This window comes from Rhinolophus hipposideros, assembly GCF_964194185.1.
Source record: "Rhinolophus hipposideros genome assembly, chromosome: 24".
NCBI lineage: Eukaryota > Metazoa > Chordata > Mammalia > Chiroptera > Rhinolophidae > Rhinolophus > Rhinolophus hipposideros.
Window position 1 is genome coordinate 5,767,381 of NC_138070.1, and position 16,967 is coordinate 5,784,347.

Here is a 16,967-nt window from a genome sequence, read left to right on the forward strand (position 1 = left end):
CCAGTTGTCCCAATACCAGTTAGTAAAAAAGTCCATTTTTCCCCTCTGGATTTAAAATTCTGCCTTTATTTTATTCCGAATTAAAAAATGCTATTGGATTATTTTAGATTTTCTATTTTTCCATTGGCCTGTCTGTTCATGACCCATATTAACTGTTTTATTTATAGAAGCTTTATAATCAAGTTCTGATATCTACTAAAAGTAGCCACCTTCATTTCCAACTGCTCTAATTTTTCAGGATTTTCCTTACAATTCTTGTTTGTATGTTCTTCCAAATAAACTTTATTATCAACTTGTATAGTTCTAGGGGAAAAAAACATAATTTTTAATTTGGGGGGGTTGCTTTATATTTATCAATTACCACAGAACTTACATCTTTGCTATGTTCCGTCTTCCTGTCTAAGAACATAGTATATCCCTCTGTTTATTCAAGTTTATTTTTGTGTCTTTCAGGGGCATTTCATAGTTGTCCTCATAAAGTTTGGAATTTCTCTTGTTAAATTTATGCTTACATATTTTATTTTTTACTTTTATAAATGAGGGTTTTTCTTTCCTTATGTCTATCTTCTGACTGATTTATTTGTCCATGAAAGCTATTGATTTGATTACTGTAGTTTCCTCATAGATTCTTTTGGCCTTTTAGGTCCATAATCATATGCTATGAAAATTCCAATTTTTCCTTTCCAATTCTTATGCTTCTTTTGATTTCTCTTGTCCAATGGTATAAGCAAATACATTCAACACAGTATTAAATTGTAGTGGAGGTGGTGGTCATTATTATCTTGTTCCAGACTTTATTGGGAGATACCCTCACTTTGCTCTGTTAAGTAATATCCTGGTTTGGGCTAAGGTTTATATTTATTTTGTCATGTTAAGAAAGTACGCCATCAATCCCTGGTACTCTTATTCCTTCTTTCTCTCTCTCTTTTTTTTTTTTAGCTGGAATACTTCCCTAAAGAGAAACATTCCTTTATCACCTGTCTTTTCATGTTTTTAAACAGGAAGGACAATAGAACTTTTTAAAAGGTTTGCACTGGAGATTCCCCCTCTCCTGTCAAATTTGTTTGAAGAAAATATTTGTACTGTTTCACTTAAGAAGACAGTTTGGCTATCGTTTGTCTTAAATGAGTACAGCCATGATTCATTTAAGGAAATCCCCCGAGAGTCGCTAACTAATATAAAAAGCTGCATTCATGACTAAGAGCAGCCATTTGGATTGTGCAAACATTTGCATAATTCTAGTGAGTTAAATGTGTGACTTTGAACCTGCATTTTATTTATTAGAAAATCTTAAATGCATATATATAATAGATGTTTTAACGTTTCATTTTAAAGGTATGGATACAGAATTTAGATTAAATGACCTGTGTTGAGAATAAAGTGTTCCTGTTTTCTTCCAATGAAAGGAAACTCACCATGCAGAAAAACAATAGACTTAGTATTAGCTTCTGTGTACTCACCTAGAATGTGTTTTCATTAGCATTTGAGTGTTACTTGACAAGATTTTAATATATTGTTACTATTGCATTTTTGTTTCTTTGCTAATATGTCCTATATTTTCAGGGCTTTGGTCTTCCAAAATGTTTTTAGGTTGGTATTTAACGTGCATTGCATATTCACACTAAATGTGTAACTGGTGATTATAGGCAGCAGGGCAAGTTATATATAGGTCAGGGGAAGCCAACATGATACTGAAAATTTAGCTTGGTAAAATCTAAACAATAGATAATTTCACAAGATAATAGAAAGTTGATGGTATGTTTTATTTTACATTCATATTTAATGTTCAATTAGGCATCCATCATTTCTCGTAAAAAAGAAGCAAAAGCGGAGGAACTTCAGGAAGCAAAGGAGAAGTTAGCCAGCCTAGAGAAAGAGGTGTCAGTGAAGACAAATCAGACCCGGGAATTTGATGGCACTGAAGTTTTGAAGGGAGATGAGGTAAGTTGAGGTATCTCATGAGACAAGGGTAGGAGTATTGTTTTTGTTTGAAGCCATTAATGTTTTTGACTTTTTTATTTTGAATGTCAATGATGAGAAGTTAATCTCATTTTATAAAACCCATTTATTTAAAACTGAAAACTCTGCAGTAATATTGAGATATTTGTGAAGTATAATAGTAGATAGAGATCTTAGTGATTTTATGAGCTAATGTTCCAAATTTTCACTTTTTAATTAAGTGGGTTTATACTTGATTTATTTGAGTATTGTTATAAAAGTGAAACAAAATGAGTAGGAACAGACAACATAAACATTCGTATTTGTTGATAAATGTAATTCCGTAAAGGGCTGAGAAAAATCATCACCAAGTACTTTGTCAGTAGTGTGTTTGACCAGTTGCTCTAACACCATTAAAATGACTTCATTGTTGATACTTACAAATTTTAAAAATACACTTATAACTTGTGTTGCTATGTGCTTAAAATTTTGAACAATGCTTAAACAGCTGTTATTTCGTTTATCCTTTTGTCAGACTCATAAATCAGTAGGACAAGTAATATTGTCCTTCACGGATGGCTAACCTTAAGCACCAAAACTATAATTCCTCATCGCCTTTTCATTAAGTTAGCTCAAGAAAGAGTGAATGAATGAATGAAGCAAAATATGTTGTCTTCAGCTCATTGCTTTTTTTTAGCAAATCAAGTGATAGGTCATATTTTAATTCCTAAATATTGCCTGTACTTCACTACCTCTTACAGCCTTTTAAATTTTATATTAGTTACTAAGCCTCAGCAAAGCTACTTTGAAAAGCTGCTCATGTCCAGATTTCATTTTGGCTTTGGAAAGTTGCTGAATTCACTGTTACAAACTGGCAGAGAGCCTTCACTGACTGCCACACACTTTTTTCCGTGGCACTTTGGATTGTGGCCTCCCAAATGTGCCTTTTAGCTGAGAGGGAAGTGGTGGATTTCAGAAGTCAGCCTTTGGTATCCACTTCCAGATTGCTTTAAGACATGGGAGTATTTAAAATGATACTTGGAAGCCTACAAGTATACTTGTTGGAAGTATACTTCATGCATGACATCCTTGTTATCCAGGGGGAAAAAAAGATTAAATATGCAGCAATTTTGCTTCATAAGAGAAGCAAAATTCATGTTACCTCCTAGCATTTTTTAAAAAATCTTTTTCTTAAGAAAATGCTGCCCATCTGAAGGAAATACATAGCCCAGTTGCTATGGCCACATTTGGCATGAGTAGTGCTTATAATTCAGTATTAGCTATTCCCTCTGTAAATTTGAGAGCAAAGAACCTAGTGCCAAGCTGTTAGCCTTTATGTTTGACAAATTTTGACAAATTGTAGTGAATCGGAGAAGTATCTAATGACAGAAAAAAAGCATGCTTTTTTTTCTTTTTTTAGGGAGGAAAGATAGCTTTGGAAATGATAAGGTCAACTTAATTTTTAAATAGTGGTCAGAAACTAGAACAAATCAAGTAAACCATTTGGCAGTCACCTAAAAGAACAGAAGGTATTGGGGAACATTAAGCATAATTTTATAAAGAACAAATCTTGGTAGACCAATTTTATTTTCTACTTTGGTAAAGCGATAGGCCATATGGACAAAAGTGAGGAAGTTGGTTATAATTATATAATATAGCTGGACTTGACTGAGGTTTCATTTAAAACCACATGGTAATCACCAAAAAACAGTTCTTTGCCACCCATCTGTCAACACAGTTGGTGAGAGGGTATTGGGATGTAGTAGCATGAGGTTTGGAAAGAATTCTATGCCAGGAGTCACAAATAGGAGAACGAGGTGGGGCTAATGTTGATTGAGCACTTTTTATACAAGGCTCTGTGCTAGATATTTTGCAAACATAGACTCCTTTACTTCTTGTAAGAGATGTTATTTCCATTTTACAACTGGGTGAAGCTCAGGGCCCAGCCGGAATCCAGGTCTCTCTCACGTGTTCCGGCTGACCTTGAGCAAATCACTTCCCCGTTTGTAAAATGGGGGTGATCGCTCTTTGTTGTCCTTAGGAAGGACACACGAAATAGTGGATGTCACAGCTTCCGAGAACTCAAAGGCTCCGTCAACATATAACATCTGACGCCTGAAAACAACCATTCCTGTGGGTTGCGTGTTACTGCCTGTGTGAGAAGCAGGGTGTGGAATGGTGAAGTGCATGGGCTCCAGAGCTCGGTGGTTTGAGTGCATGTCCTGACTTTGTCAGTTTACCAGTTTGATGACCTTCGGCAGATTCCTTAACCCCTTTGTACTCAGCTGTGAAATGTGGCTGCTGCTAGTATATATTAATAGCTCCTGGAATTCTTATTGTGCAGATTAAATGAGTGAATGCATGGAAAGTGCCTAGAATAGCACCAGGCACATATAGGTGCTCAGTAAGTGTTAGCTCTTAACATTTGTATATTTTTGTCATTCACTTGAATGAAGAATTTGAAAGTTAGGAATGTAGTTTATAGCTTAAAACTTGAAATTAGTATTTCCCAGATTGGGGAGCAGTTCTGTAGAAAGAAATACCATGTTTCCCCGAAAATAAAACTGGGTCTTATATTAATTTTTGCTCCAAAAGACGCATTAGGGCTTATGTTCAGGGGATGTCATCCTGAAAAATCATGCTACGGCTTCTTTTCTGAGTAGGTCTTATTTTTCGGGAAACACGGTATGAAATAGTTCCTGTGGAGGGATAAATAATTTACATAGATTTGAGATGGTTTGAGAAGATAGCACTAATGAATTATTTTAGCTGCCATTCACTGAACTGTTCCTGTGTGCTCAGTCTTGAGCACTTTAAAAACACATCATTGGGGATGTTTGTATTAATGCAACAGTGTGAATGCACTCAGTGCCACCGAACTGTACGCTTACAAATGGTGAAAATGGTAAGTTTTATGTTCTGTATATTTCACCATAAAACACACATACAATATATTCTAATTAATCCCCTCAAAAAGCCTATGAGGTAGTTCCTAATTTCATTTTATAATTGAGGAAAGAGGCGTAGGGGAAATCAAGTGACTTCCCAAAGTCACACGGTGAGTTGCATGCAGAGCAAGGATTTGAACCCAGATCTCAGGGCCTCTGCAGCTGTGTGCGTGAGAGAACACTGTGCTGCTCTCCAGGGCGCTGTTAAAATGAGTTCATTTCAAGATTCAGACTTGACTCCAAAGAGGACTGTGTTGCAGTCATTAACCAAAAGTGTTAGCTTGCTAGAAAGCGTGACAGTCATTTGTTTGGGTGGAAACCTTCGTTCCTTGGTTATCCATATGTAGTTGCTTGATTAATCTTTTCCTGGGAAAATTTAGGAATGTGACTGTTAATATGGATAAATGTAACGATACTGTACTCATAATGATTTTTATTCCTTTGTCATTTTCTTTTTAGAGGTCAGTTAGTAGTTTTTGAAGTTCAGTGTTAAAGTATGCATTTTGATGCCACCCACCGCCATTAAAGTTACATTTGGCTAAGAATTTGAGCTCTTCTGGTTGCAGAAGACAAGTGTTAGAGGCATTTGTTCTTCATAGACTTTTCATTAGCATTCCCTTGGTTTTTCTTATTAATGAAAGATGAAATGTCTAAAAATGCTTCTTTTTTTCATTATACTTTGGTTATCATTTTAACATTTTAGTTTCATTGTGCCTCGCTTAAGGCCATACATAGGAGCAAGTACAGGAATATGTGTATCTTATTCTGCCAGACTTCTGACATAGGGAGAAATTTTTTGAGTAGTTAAAATTACCTTCTCAGTGATAGAGATTTTCTTGCCAGTCTAATCTGTCTTGATTTATTTCTCTTCACACCAGGTAGGTGATGAAAAGGTTAAGTTTAGATGCCACAATCTCAACATAAATACAAATTGATAATAATAACTCTCTGACTGTTTTATATCTACATTAAGTATAAAATAATTCAGCATAAATCTGGTTGAAATGATATTCTCAAAGAACTTTGATTGCTGTATCTCAGAATGAAGTCACCCAAAAAATGCTATAGAGCTTGGTCTTTGATCCTGACCTGTTTATTAGTCTTATCAATAATTTAGATTAATAATAATTAATGTTTATCATGCAATTATAATATGCCAGAAACCATGCTAAGCTTATGATATCCATTATCTTATTTATTTCCTTGAACAGCTCTATGAGATAGATAGGATTATTGTTTCTAGCTTTTATAGATAAGGGAACTGAGGCACACAGAGGATTTGTGCTAACTGACCCAAGATCATGTTGTTAATAAGTAGTAGGACCATGATTTGAATTGAGGTAGTCTGACTCCAGGACCCTTAATTATTTGCATAGGACAGGAAGCTAGAAGGAACAGTCAGCCTGAGACAGATGATAGAATTACAATTCAAAATTATCTTGGTAGGTAGGAGCCTTGTGCTTAAACAAACAAAATGCCATTAATGGGATTATATTAATAAGTATAATGTTGTAGAATTCAGGTTTTGTCTGCCAACTCAACATATCATTCATTAGTGCCAACTATAATTTTATATATATAATGTGATGGCTCGGTGCGATGTCGGAGGGATAGTGGATGGGGGGATGGGGGGGCGGGGAGTCCACAGTGTGAAGGATATAAATGATGAACGTCTAAGTATTACCTTGTCTTGTGTACCTGAAACTAATAAAAAACAAAACAAAACAAAACATATCATTCATTAGTAATGCAGCTTTAAAAAAATAAAATATTATACTCTATTCATAAAAATGTAATACCCAGGCCGGCCCAGTGGCTCAGGCTGTTAGAGCTCCATGCTCCTAACTACGAAGGCTGCTGGTTCGATTCCCACAGGGGCCAGTGGGCTCTCAACCACAAGGTTGCCAGTTCAATTCCTTGAGTCCCTCAAGGGGTGGTGGGCAGCGCCCCCTGCAACTAACAACATCAACTGGACCTGGAGCTGAGCTGCGCCCTCCACAACTAAGATTGAAAGGACAACATCTTGACTTGGAAAAAAGGCCTGGAAGTACACACTGTTCCCCAATAAAATCTTGTTCCCCTTCCCCCCAAAAATCTTTTTTTTAAAAAAAGTAATACCCTATTTATCATGAAATTATGCCTGGGATATTATTTTACATTTTTGGCTTCATGTTTTAAGAGACATAAAGTCCAATTAAGGGTGACCAAAATGGATGAAAAGTCTGGAAACTTTCATAGAAAGAGTTATGTATTAACTGAGAACAAAAAAAAAATCAAAAACGAAAGAAAGACAGAAGAGAATTGCATTTAAATATCAAAAGGATTATGGAAAAGATGGTGTGCAGGAAAGAGTTAACGTTAGCAGGACTGAAACTGCTATTCTTAGAAAAGCTTGTTTGCAAGGTTGGCCCTTGGCTGGCATCCGAGATCTTGGATTTTACAAGGATGCCCACCATTCCCTGATAAGAATGGCTCACTGTACAGGGAGTGTGGTTTATGTTGAGCGCCTGCTTTCCTTCTGGGAGTCTGGAATTTTGGTATAGGTTTCACAGAGTATGCCTCTGTAACCAGCCTCCAGTAAAAACGCTGGGCACTGTGTCTCTAATGCACTTCCTTGGGTGGCAACATTTCACAGGTATTGTTACGACTCATTGCTGGAGGAATTAAGGGGAAGACTCTTGGAAGCTTGCCCTGGTTTCCTCCAAACTTTACCCCATGTGCCCTTGTCCCTTGGCTGGTTTTGCTCTGTATCTTTTCACTGTTACAAAGAATAGCCATGAGTATGACTAGATGCTGACTCTTGTGAGTCCTCATAACAAATCACTGAACCCGGGGATGGTCTTGGGGACCCCAGATACATATGGATTAGTGTTACTCTTGTTTGACAGAAAGCAGAATTAGTACCAATGGCTGGTGGTTAGTAAGAAACACTGAAGCTTTCTTCAGTAATAAAGCAGGCTGCTTTGGTGAAATAGAATGCTCCACTATTTAAAATAGTCTCACAAACTGGACGAGCAACATTTTAGAAGTAATGTGTGCATTGAGTAGAAAAAAAGATTGGACTGGATCAATGCTTTGGGGTTTTTAATCTTAAAAAATCTGATTATACAAATACTACCTGAATCCATTATAATGGTATGAAAATCAAACAATACACATAAAACAAAAGTCCCCCTGACTACCATCTATCCCTAATCCCAGTCCCTCGGTTGCTTTTCCAAAGAGAAACCACTGCCACTAGTTTCGTATATTCTTGCAGTTCTTTCTCTGGAGGTAAATATACGTATAGGTAATACTGTTTTGTGGGTTTTTAAAAATACAAGTGGTATTATGCAGTGTGTATTGTGCAACTTGCTTTTAATAATATGTCTTAGAGATTTTTCCATGTCAGCAAATTAAGAGGCCATTCTGTAGAGGTGAAGAGAATCAGCTCTGGAGCACGGACATTTGTGTGCAGATCGCTGTTCTGCCTGCCACCTGTTAGCTGTTTAACCTTAACAGGGTATCTAACTCCTCTGTGCCTCAGTTTTCTTGTCTATCAAGTGGGGATAATAACAGTACTCGCCTTGTAAGGTGGTTGTGAGGGCTAAATGAGTTAATACAAATAAACAATCCACAATAGTGCCTGGCTTGTAGCAAACAATAAATGTTACCTACAGTTATAATAACAATCATCATGTGCTTCTTTTCAGTTAACTGCTACATTGTGTTCCATAGAATGAAAGTACCAAATTTATTCCAACTAAGAGTGTACAAGAGTATCTGTTTCCTGTTACTTAAAACTCTCACCAGCATTTGATGCTCAGTCTTTTAACTTTTTGCCATTCTGACAGTATTTTTGTTTTAATTTTCATTTTTCTTGATTAGGAGTGAGATTGAGCCTCTGTCCACATAAATGACCATGTTTGGTCATTTATATTTCTTCTGTCATTTGCCTGTTTATTTTCTTTCTCCATTTTTTTTCTAACGTATTGAATGTTTTTTCTTATCTGTTTATCATATTTTTACATTTATTTTGGTTATTAATGGTAATTGTTTTCTGCTAGTCTATCATCTGTCTCTTTGTATATTGGTGTCTTTTGTCACAAAGGGTTTTGTTCCCTTTTTTTTCCAGACAGCTTTATTGAGATATAATTAACACAATAAACTGCATATACTTAAAGTGCAAATTATTGCTGTTATTCCAAGATATTATACTTCCAATACTGGGACAGGATTTTAATATTAAGTGACCTTAGTTTCCCATAATTTGGAGTGTTTTAAAAATGTTTGCATAGAAATATCTCACTTTATGCAGGATTCAGTATGAGAGGACATAGAAAAACAGTTTTATAGCATAATATAATAGTTAATGGTCATAATTATGATGCTGAGTTATCAATAAAAGGTTGCTGTGAACAGTAGGATTTTTTTAAAGATAACAGAAAGAGCTTAAGTAACATCTCTTCCAGGAAGCACAGCCTATTACTGTTTTCCTAGCTCACACCCCACAACCCTGAAATGTATTCCCATAGCATCTGTTCATGTGTGTTGTAACATGTAGCACACTTAAGATCACTTGTCCAATTTCTGTTTCCCCTGAGAAACCAATAGGCTCCGTGATGACAGGTAGGTCTCATGTTCACCACCATTTACTTAGACCTGGCCTGTAATAGGCACTCGGTAAATGTGTAGAAAACCCGAACGAAAATGTATAGTTTAATGTAGATACATTTTTTTCATTAGAAAAGTCATACTACCGTGTTTCCCCGAAAATAAGACCGGGTCTTACATTAATTTTTGCTCCAAAAGACGCATTAAGGCTCATGTTCAAGGGATGTCATCCTGAAAAATCATGCTAGGACTTATTTTCCGGTTAGGTCTTATTTTTGGGGAAACGATATTAAAAATATTTTGGCACTTCAGTTAATAAGAAAAATTATTTATATGTAACTCTTCATTCTTACCATAGTTGTTTATTTCATTGTATAGATAAAGTAATTTCTAAAAACCTGGCCACAAGCCTAAATTTGGCATTTAATATGGTAGCCTCCAGTCAATTTCTTTGGTATGATTTCTTTCCCCTTTCATAGGCAGCAGTCTGAGCTGGATGACTTTGTTTCACTTAATGGAAGAGCAAAAACAGAGCCTGTGCTGCTTGCAGTAGTGCCACGTAACTGCTGACCTCTACCATCTTAGTCACCTTGATATCTCCGAATCTCTGCTTTAATTATCTGAGAAGCAAACAAAAAATCAGCCCCAGGGGTGCAGTGCTAGTACCCTTCCCAGAGCTGTCATTCGGATGAATGCGTGCCTTCTGGGTCTGAACGTGATAGCAACAGGTGAACCTGTGGTGAAAGTTCCATTGCCACTTCATCCATTGCAAGGTCACTCCAGGTTTATGGTGCATGGGTGTTGAGTCCATTGTATTTTCTCCCCTAACCATTACAAGAAGATCAGCTGTTTTGCAGTTAATGGCTACTTAATAAAATGGGCTTGGTCAAATAATATTTATGAGCAGCTTAAGAAAGTCCCGACCAATTTACTCTACAGCTACTGACAGAAATCCTAGTGCTAAATTGCAAAGATTATGAAATCTTCTTTAAATACTTCAAAGAGAAACACAATGAAAATAAGGGAATCCTGGCAAGATTTACTGCAGTTGTCAGATCCCAAAAAATTAGGAATCAAATTTTGACACTGGTAATTGAATCATCCACCCTTCTCAGTGAACCTAGGAAAACCTGTGATATTTTTAGAACTTTTCAGATCATATTACCCTCTTAAGAGTTCATAGCGGGACCTGAGGCCCCTAAAATTTCCCAGGAGATGGAACAAAACAATCAAATAACTTTGGCTCAATTCACTGTAATAGAAGCAGTGTATTATGTATGCAATCTAGGTAATGCCACCATTTTAACTCAAAATTTGCAAACTTCTCACAGGAATTTGTTTTTGAGAGTGAACTGCTTGGACAGCAGTTGGAAAACCCATTAGAGATATAGCAACAGTTGTGTGGCGGTGACTTGATTTATAATAGAAGCACAGAGACCTTGGATGGTATGATTAACTGTTTCTCACACATGGCTGTTCCTGTGCGCAAGTTTCTATTAAACCAGTTTTCTACCAGCATATATCACATTGCTTATCATAGGCTCTCTCAAAAGAATTAGTTAACTGTCCACTACCTTATGTAGGTAATTACATTGTTCATGCTTGGCTTGGTGATATTTTCTAATTTAAAGTAAAAATGTAATACTAACAGGTTGGAAAAGGTTAGAATTGTATTTGTATGTGGTACTAGTTACGATGGGTGATTTAAAACGACTATCATTTTAGCAGAAAACAAAGGTTGCTTTGAAATATTTTTCTTGCCTTAAAAGAAATAGCAATTCTAAGACCAGACTTCAGGGAGTCCAAATGATTTATGACATGAAGTGTGATGTGCAACGATGGCCTTTTCAGGTTTTCTGCAAGTCTGAATTCAGACAGAATACAAGACACTGACAAGTGGGCAGAAAAAAAATGTGGCCATTGGGTGTTTTCATGCTACTCTTGAACGGTTGGTGTTATGTCATCTAATACCTAATTCTTGGGGGCCTATTTTTGTGGGTTTCTATGCTTTAAAATCTTTTGATGAAATCACTGACAAAGATGTGATTTAATTAAGAAATGGAAAAGAGCATGGATGTTGGACTAATAGGATGAAAGTACTCATTCTAGTTCAGTTTTTCTAACTTGCTGAACTTTGGTGAGTTGTATTAATTTCTCTATAGGTTTCCTTCTCTGTGAAAGGGGGAATAATGCTTTTGAAAGAGAAAAATAGCTCTTTGTGGTTCTTGACAATATGAAGTCCTTATTATAGTGTTGTCTTATAAAGTCCTCACAGCTGATTACTGTGGAAATATTTTCACGCCAGGTATTGAGATGGAAAATTTGCAGCAGGAGCAGAGATTCTTGTTTCCACATAAATATCCAGAATGATATCTGGAATCCAATAATACTTTTGAGTTCCAGATAAGCTTTGAAAGCATTTGGAAATGGTTACATAGTTAGGGAAAGAAGCTGCCTTGTCCATTTAAAAAGCTAGCCTAGATTTTGATCATTTCTATTAAAGGTTCGAAAACATTAAGTGGACAAGAGGAGAAAGCACATCTGTCACATTTCCTTTTGATCACAAAGGAGCTGTGTCTGTAAAACTGGTCCCAAAGCCAGAAGCTAGCATTAGAAAGCATTAACCTTACCAATCTCAGCATCTAAAATAATGGCTGCTCTTTCATAAATGACAAATTTAGATTACAAATGTGTATTGGTCCACATGATTAGTAATGGCTGCTATCATGGGCCTTCCTGTGCAGTGACAAGCTTCACAGGTCATTTTAATGACATATTTACTTAATTGACCTGCCGAGTGCACTATAGAAAGCTTTTCCCTTAATGTTCCAAGCATTCATTACATATTTCCTATTCCAGAGTTCCTTCAGCAATATTTTTAAATTTTTTAAATAATAAATAAATCTCAGGTAATTCACTCATAACTGTACCTGCCCAACACAACAGCTGTTTTAATTTCTTAATTCTCTCCTAATCTTGGTTAATAGACATGTATACAAATTTTCACATAGTTGTACTCAGAGTGTGTAGACTTGTGTGTAATTGCTTGCAGTAAGGATTATTCTATTTTAGTTCTAAAGAGTATTCAGCACACCTAGATCTTTACTTTTCTGTTTATTTGAATTACTTGACATTTCTTTAGTACATAGAAAGAATGGTGATTATCTCATTTTCTAGGTACTCTTTAACTATTCAAACAGAATGACAGACATTATTGATCATTATCCATTATTCAATTTTTATAGAATTTTAGTACATTTTTAGGTCTTATTTAAAAACTATCTAGTTTTATTACAGACAAATATTCATTATATAATGTTTAACACATGTTTTGATTCTCAAAGGTTATAAGAACCCTTTACACAGTAATAAAGGATATTCAAGAATTGGCTACTAAACAGTAGCAATTATGATTGTTAATAATTGCAGACACTTAGGTCAAAATTTTGTTTTGTTTTATTAAATCAATATTGGCATAATTGTTACAATGATAGCTTCTGTTACACTAGGAATTGTGCTAATTGCGTTACATACAGTTTCATATCACTCCCAAGTATTGTTATCTCCTCTTTTTTTTCAGTTGAAAAAAATTGATATGTAAAGACGAAAGAAAAGTAACTTGCCCAATGTTACTTTAAGTGGGGGAGCCACGATTTGAAATTGTGTTTCTCAGACTGCAAAGCCCATGATCTTAATAAGTTTCTGAACTGCCTCTGTGACTGTTGTATTGCTCCTAGGACCTTTAGTGACTAAGTTCTAAATGAAATTATTGGTGAATTTTTGCTCACAGAAGTTATGCAACACAGAATTATGAGTACATTTAATTTTTAATACTTAAAGTCTGTTCAAAATGAAATCTATCAGCTGTTAGGTTTTGTTGGTGATGGGCTTTTTGAGTTGTTCTTTTAGTTTAATTACAGTTTATTTTTTTATTGGGGAAGGGGAATAGGACTTTATTGGGGAACAGAGTGTACTTCCAGGCCTTTTTTACCAAGTCAAGTTGTTGTCCTTTCAATCTTAGTTGTGGAGGGCACAGCTCAGCTCCAGGTCCAGTTGCCGTTTTATTCTAGTTGCAGGGGGCACAGCCCACCATCCCTTGCTGGACTCGAGGAATTGAACTGGCAACCTTGTGGTTGAGAGCCCACTGGCCCATGTGGGAATATAACCGGCAGCCTTCGGAGTTAGGAGCATGGAGCTCTAACTGCCTGAGCCACCGGGCCAGCCCCTAATTACAGTTTCTTTGATTCATACAAATAAGTAGTTTAAAAAATAAAACAGTACTATAAAGCACATAATGAAAGTAATGGTCCCTTTCCATACTTCCAAGTTCATACTTCCTTGAGGCAACTACTCCTAATGCTTTTAGTTGTTTCTTCTAGAATTTACTTCTATGTCTCTAAATAACATGTTTATGACAAAATTTCTTGGTTTTTTTTTTCAATTTTAGACATACTTCCATAGGTAATGAGAATTCAGCCCTTTACTCCTATTCCCCGTCTACACCCTAAACCCATCCTTCCATTTTTCTATAGCCTCCCAATAGAATTATAGTTTTTTGTTAAATCATTATTTAGTATGTTAATTTGGTGATTGTACCAGGGGTGCCAAAAAAATGTATACACATTTTAAGAGATGCTATCTATGCTCAAACAGTAGTTCACCGTAATAAGAAGTGTCTGGATGCTGATGGTAACCACTTTGAGCACTTCTTGTAATTGCAGAACTCAAATGTGACTTGTATTCATCTTCTGTTATTGGTATATATTGAGTATTACAATTAATACAGTTTTTTCCTTTTTTAAAATGGGTATAAATTTTTTTGGCACCTTCTGGATAAACATATTGTATATAGCTGAGCCACATAGTATACTGATTATATATCCTTTCTCATACTTTCGTTTTTTTTCCCTAAATTGATACTGTAACCTTACTTTTTTTTTTTTTGTTTGGTTAGTTTTTTATGTATCTATCACTCACTCAGCTCCAGAGAACTGTACCAGTTCTCTTAATATAGCATATGGTCATACGCAGTAATCTGTTAATTACATTTTTTAAACCTTGGATTCATTCTTCCTGGAGCCCTTTTCATCCTTCGGTTCCAGTCTGAGGAGGTAAATTTCTAGGCTTGCTATACAACTGTAATCTGGGGCTTCACAGTCATTATCCTGAGAATTTCTCTTCCTACTCTCCTGTTTTGGACCCCCTACTTTCTACACCCTAAGTCTTCTGAATTCCTTGTTGTAACAGAGAATGTTCTTTAAAAGGGATACTTGGAAGATAAATTTTTGAGAATCTTGCTTGTTTGAAACTGTCTTTACTCCATTCTCATACATAATTGATAGTTTGACTAGGTAATAAATTCTGGTTGAAAATCTTTCTCCCTGAGAATTTCGAAGGTGTTCTCTTGTCTTCTAGTATTCATTTTTGCTGTCTGAGGCTGTTCTGATTCCCAGTCCTTTGATGTGCACTCTTATTGTTATTGTTATTTTACTTCTTCTGGAAATTTTGGGATCCTCTCTTTACTTCTGGTTTTCTAAATTTTTAAGATTATGGAGTTAAGTATAACTTTTTTTCTTTCATTGAGCTGGGCATTCCACTGGCCCTTTTAATTTAGAATCTTATGTCCTTTAGTTCTGGGAATTTTCTTGTATTGCTTCTGCTTTTTTGTTTGTTTGTTTCTGTTTGCTTTTCCTGGGACTCATTGGTTAGATTTGGGACCTTATAGATTGACTCTTTAATGTTTATTTACTTTTTTAAGTGTTTGATTTTTTAAATTGTGTTATGTAAGTGTTTATAAATTGTAAATTGTGTTTATAAATGTGTTTGTGTGTGTGTTATATGTAAAGAATAATGTCATGAAAATATATATATTTATCACTCAGCTTTAAAAAAGAAACTTTGAGATTCCCTGTGTGCCTCTCCCCTATTTCATCCAATTTCTCTTTTATTTGCTGTTTGATGATACCCTTGTATCCCTACACAATATATTATTTAGTTTTCCTAAGCAATACTAATGGAAGCATACTCTCTGTATATTCTACATATATTCTATATACTATAACATATGAACATACATGTGTGAATATACAATAATTTGTTGTGGCTTGTTTTCCAGTTTTTTGCTATTGCAGTTTTCTGTCAGCACTCTTATGTATGTCTCCCACTGACCATGAGCGAGACTTTTTCCAGGGCAGTGTTTTCTAACTATTTTTGCATGTGACACATACAGAAAATGATCATTGCTTAGCATACTGAGGTAAAAAGACAAGGCTGCTTATAGCTGAGCATGACCGGTTTGAGAGTGCTTTATAATATCTTGCCCATATGTTGCTGTGAAGTTTGAGTGGATTAATATCTTGGCACACATATAATATTTGTGCCATATGAGTGTACTGGATATACCCCATTTAGGAAGCTCTGCTCTGGAGTAGTGCTACTCAATATGTGGTCTGAAGACCAGTTCTAGTCCACAAACTATTGGTTACTAATCCACAACCATTTAAGTTGAGAGGAAGCATTTAGAAACATTTACAGTTATTTGATATTATCTAAACATTTTTATTATCTTATGAAGTATCCAGTTCACAAATAATTAGAAATTTTAAAAAACTGGCCCAACACTATGAAAAGCCTTGCTATTCCTAGGAGTGGAGTTGGTGGGCATAGGGTGAGCACAATGTCAACTTTAGTATATATGCCATATTGTTTTCCAATCTATTGTTCTAAATTTTATATCCCCCACTCCCAGTGGTGCATAAGCGTTCCACTTCCTCTGCATCTTTACCAATAATTAGCATTGAAGAACTTTTTCTTTTGGCTGATTGGGTGGGTATTAAAACGGTATCGTATTGTGGTATTAATTTCTATTACTAATTTGATTACTAATGATGTTGAACATTTTTAATATGTTTATTGGCCATTTTGGGCTTTCTCTTCTATGAAGTGCCTATTCAAGTATTTTATCCATTTTTCTATTAGATTATCTGCTTTTCTCTCATTGATTTGTAGGTTTAATTTATATATTTTGGATACAAATCCTTACTGTATTCTAACTATGTTCTCCTAACTTGTGACTTATATTCTTAATCTCTTAATATATATTTTGATGCACCAAAGTCCTTAATTTTAGCAAAGTTAAGTTTATCAATCTGTTTTCAGTGTATACTTTTTTGTGTGTCTTGTTTAAGAAATCTTTTCCTATCTCAAAATCGTAGTGATATTTTCCTATATTCTAAAAGATTTTTAGCTTTGTCTTTCATATTTAAATCTATAATCCAATTGAAATTGATTTTTATATGTTATGCTGTTAATTGAAAATTTAATTCTTTTCCCTCAAATTTGCCATGCCGGCAAATCTTCATAAATAAAGTCCCTTTGATATCTTCAATAATTTTTAAAGTATATAAAGGACTCCTGAGACCAAAAACTTAGAGAGTTGCTGTTACAGATCCACAGGAAAACATCAAAGGCTTAAATAAAACAGTGAGC

At 35.3% G+C, this 16,967-nt stretch overlaps 1 protein-coding gene across 6 annotated transcripts in view; it reads left to right on the top strand.

Annotated features, from left to right (window-relative positions):
* The window catches only part of IFT81 (intraflagellar transport 81), a 155,232-nt gene that overhangs the window by 101,953 nt on the left and 36,312 nt on the right, over positions 1 to 16,967 (top strand). For all 6 annotated transcript variants that reach the window (XM_081036743.1, XM_081036744.1, XM_081036740.1 and 3 more), the window contains one exon: positions 1,795 to 1,941. In XM_081036743.1, the coding sequence (XP_080892869.1) occupies positions 1,795 to 1,941 (147 nt within the window). The remainder of the gene's footprint in view (positions 1 to 1,794; positions 1,942 to 16,967) is intronic.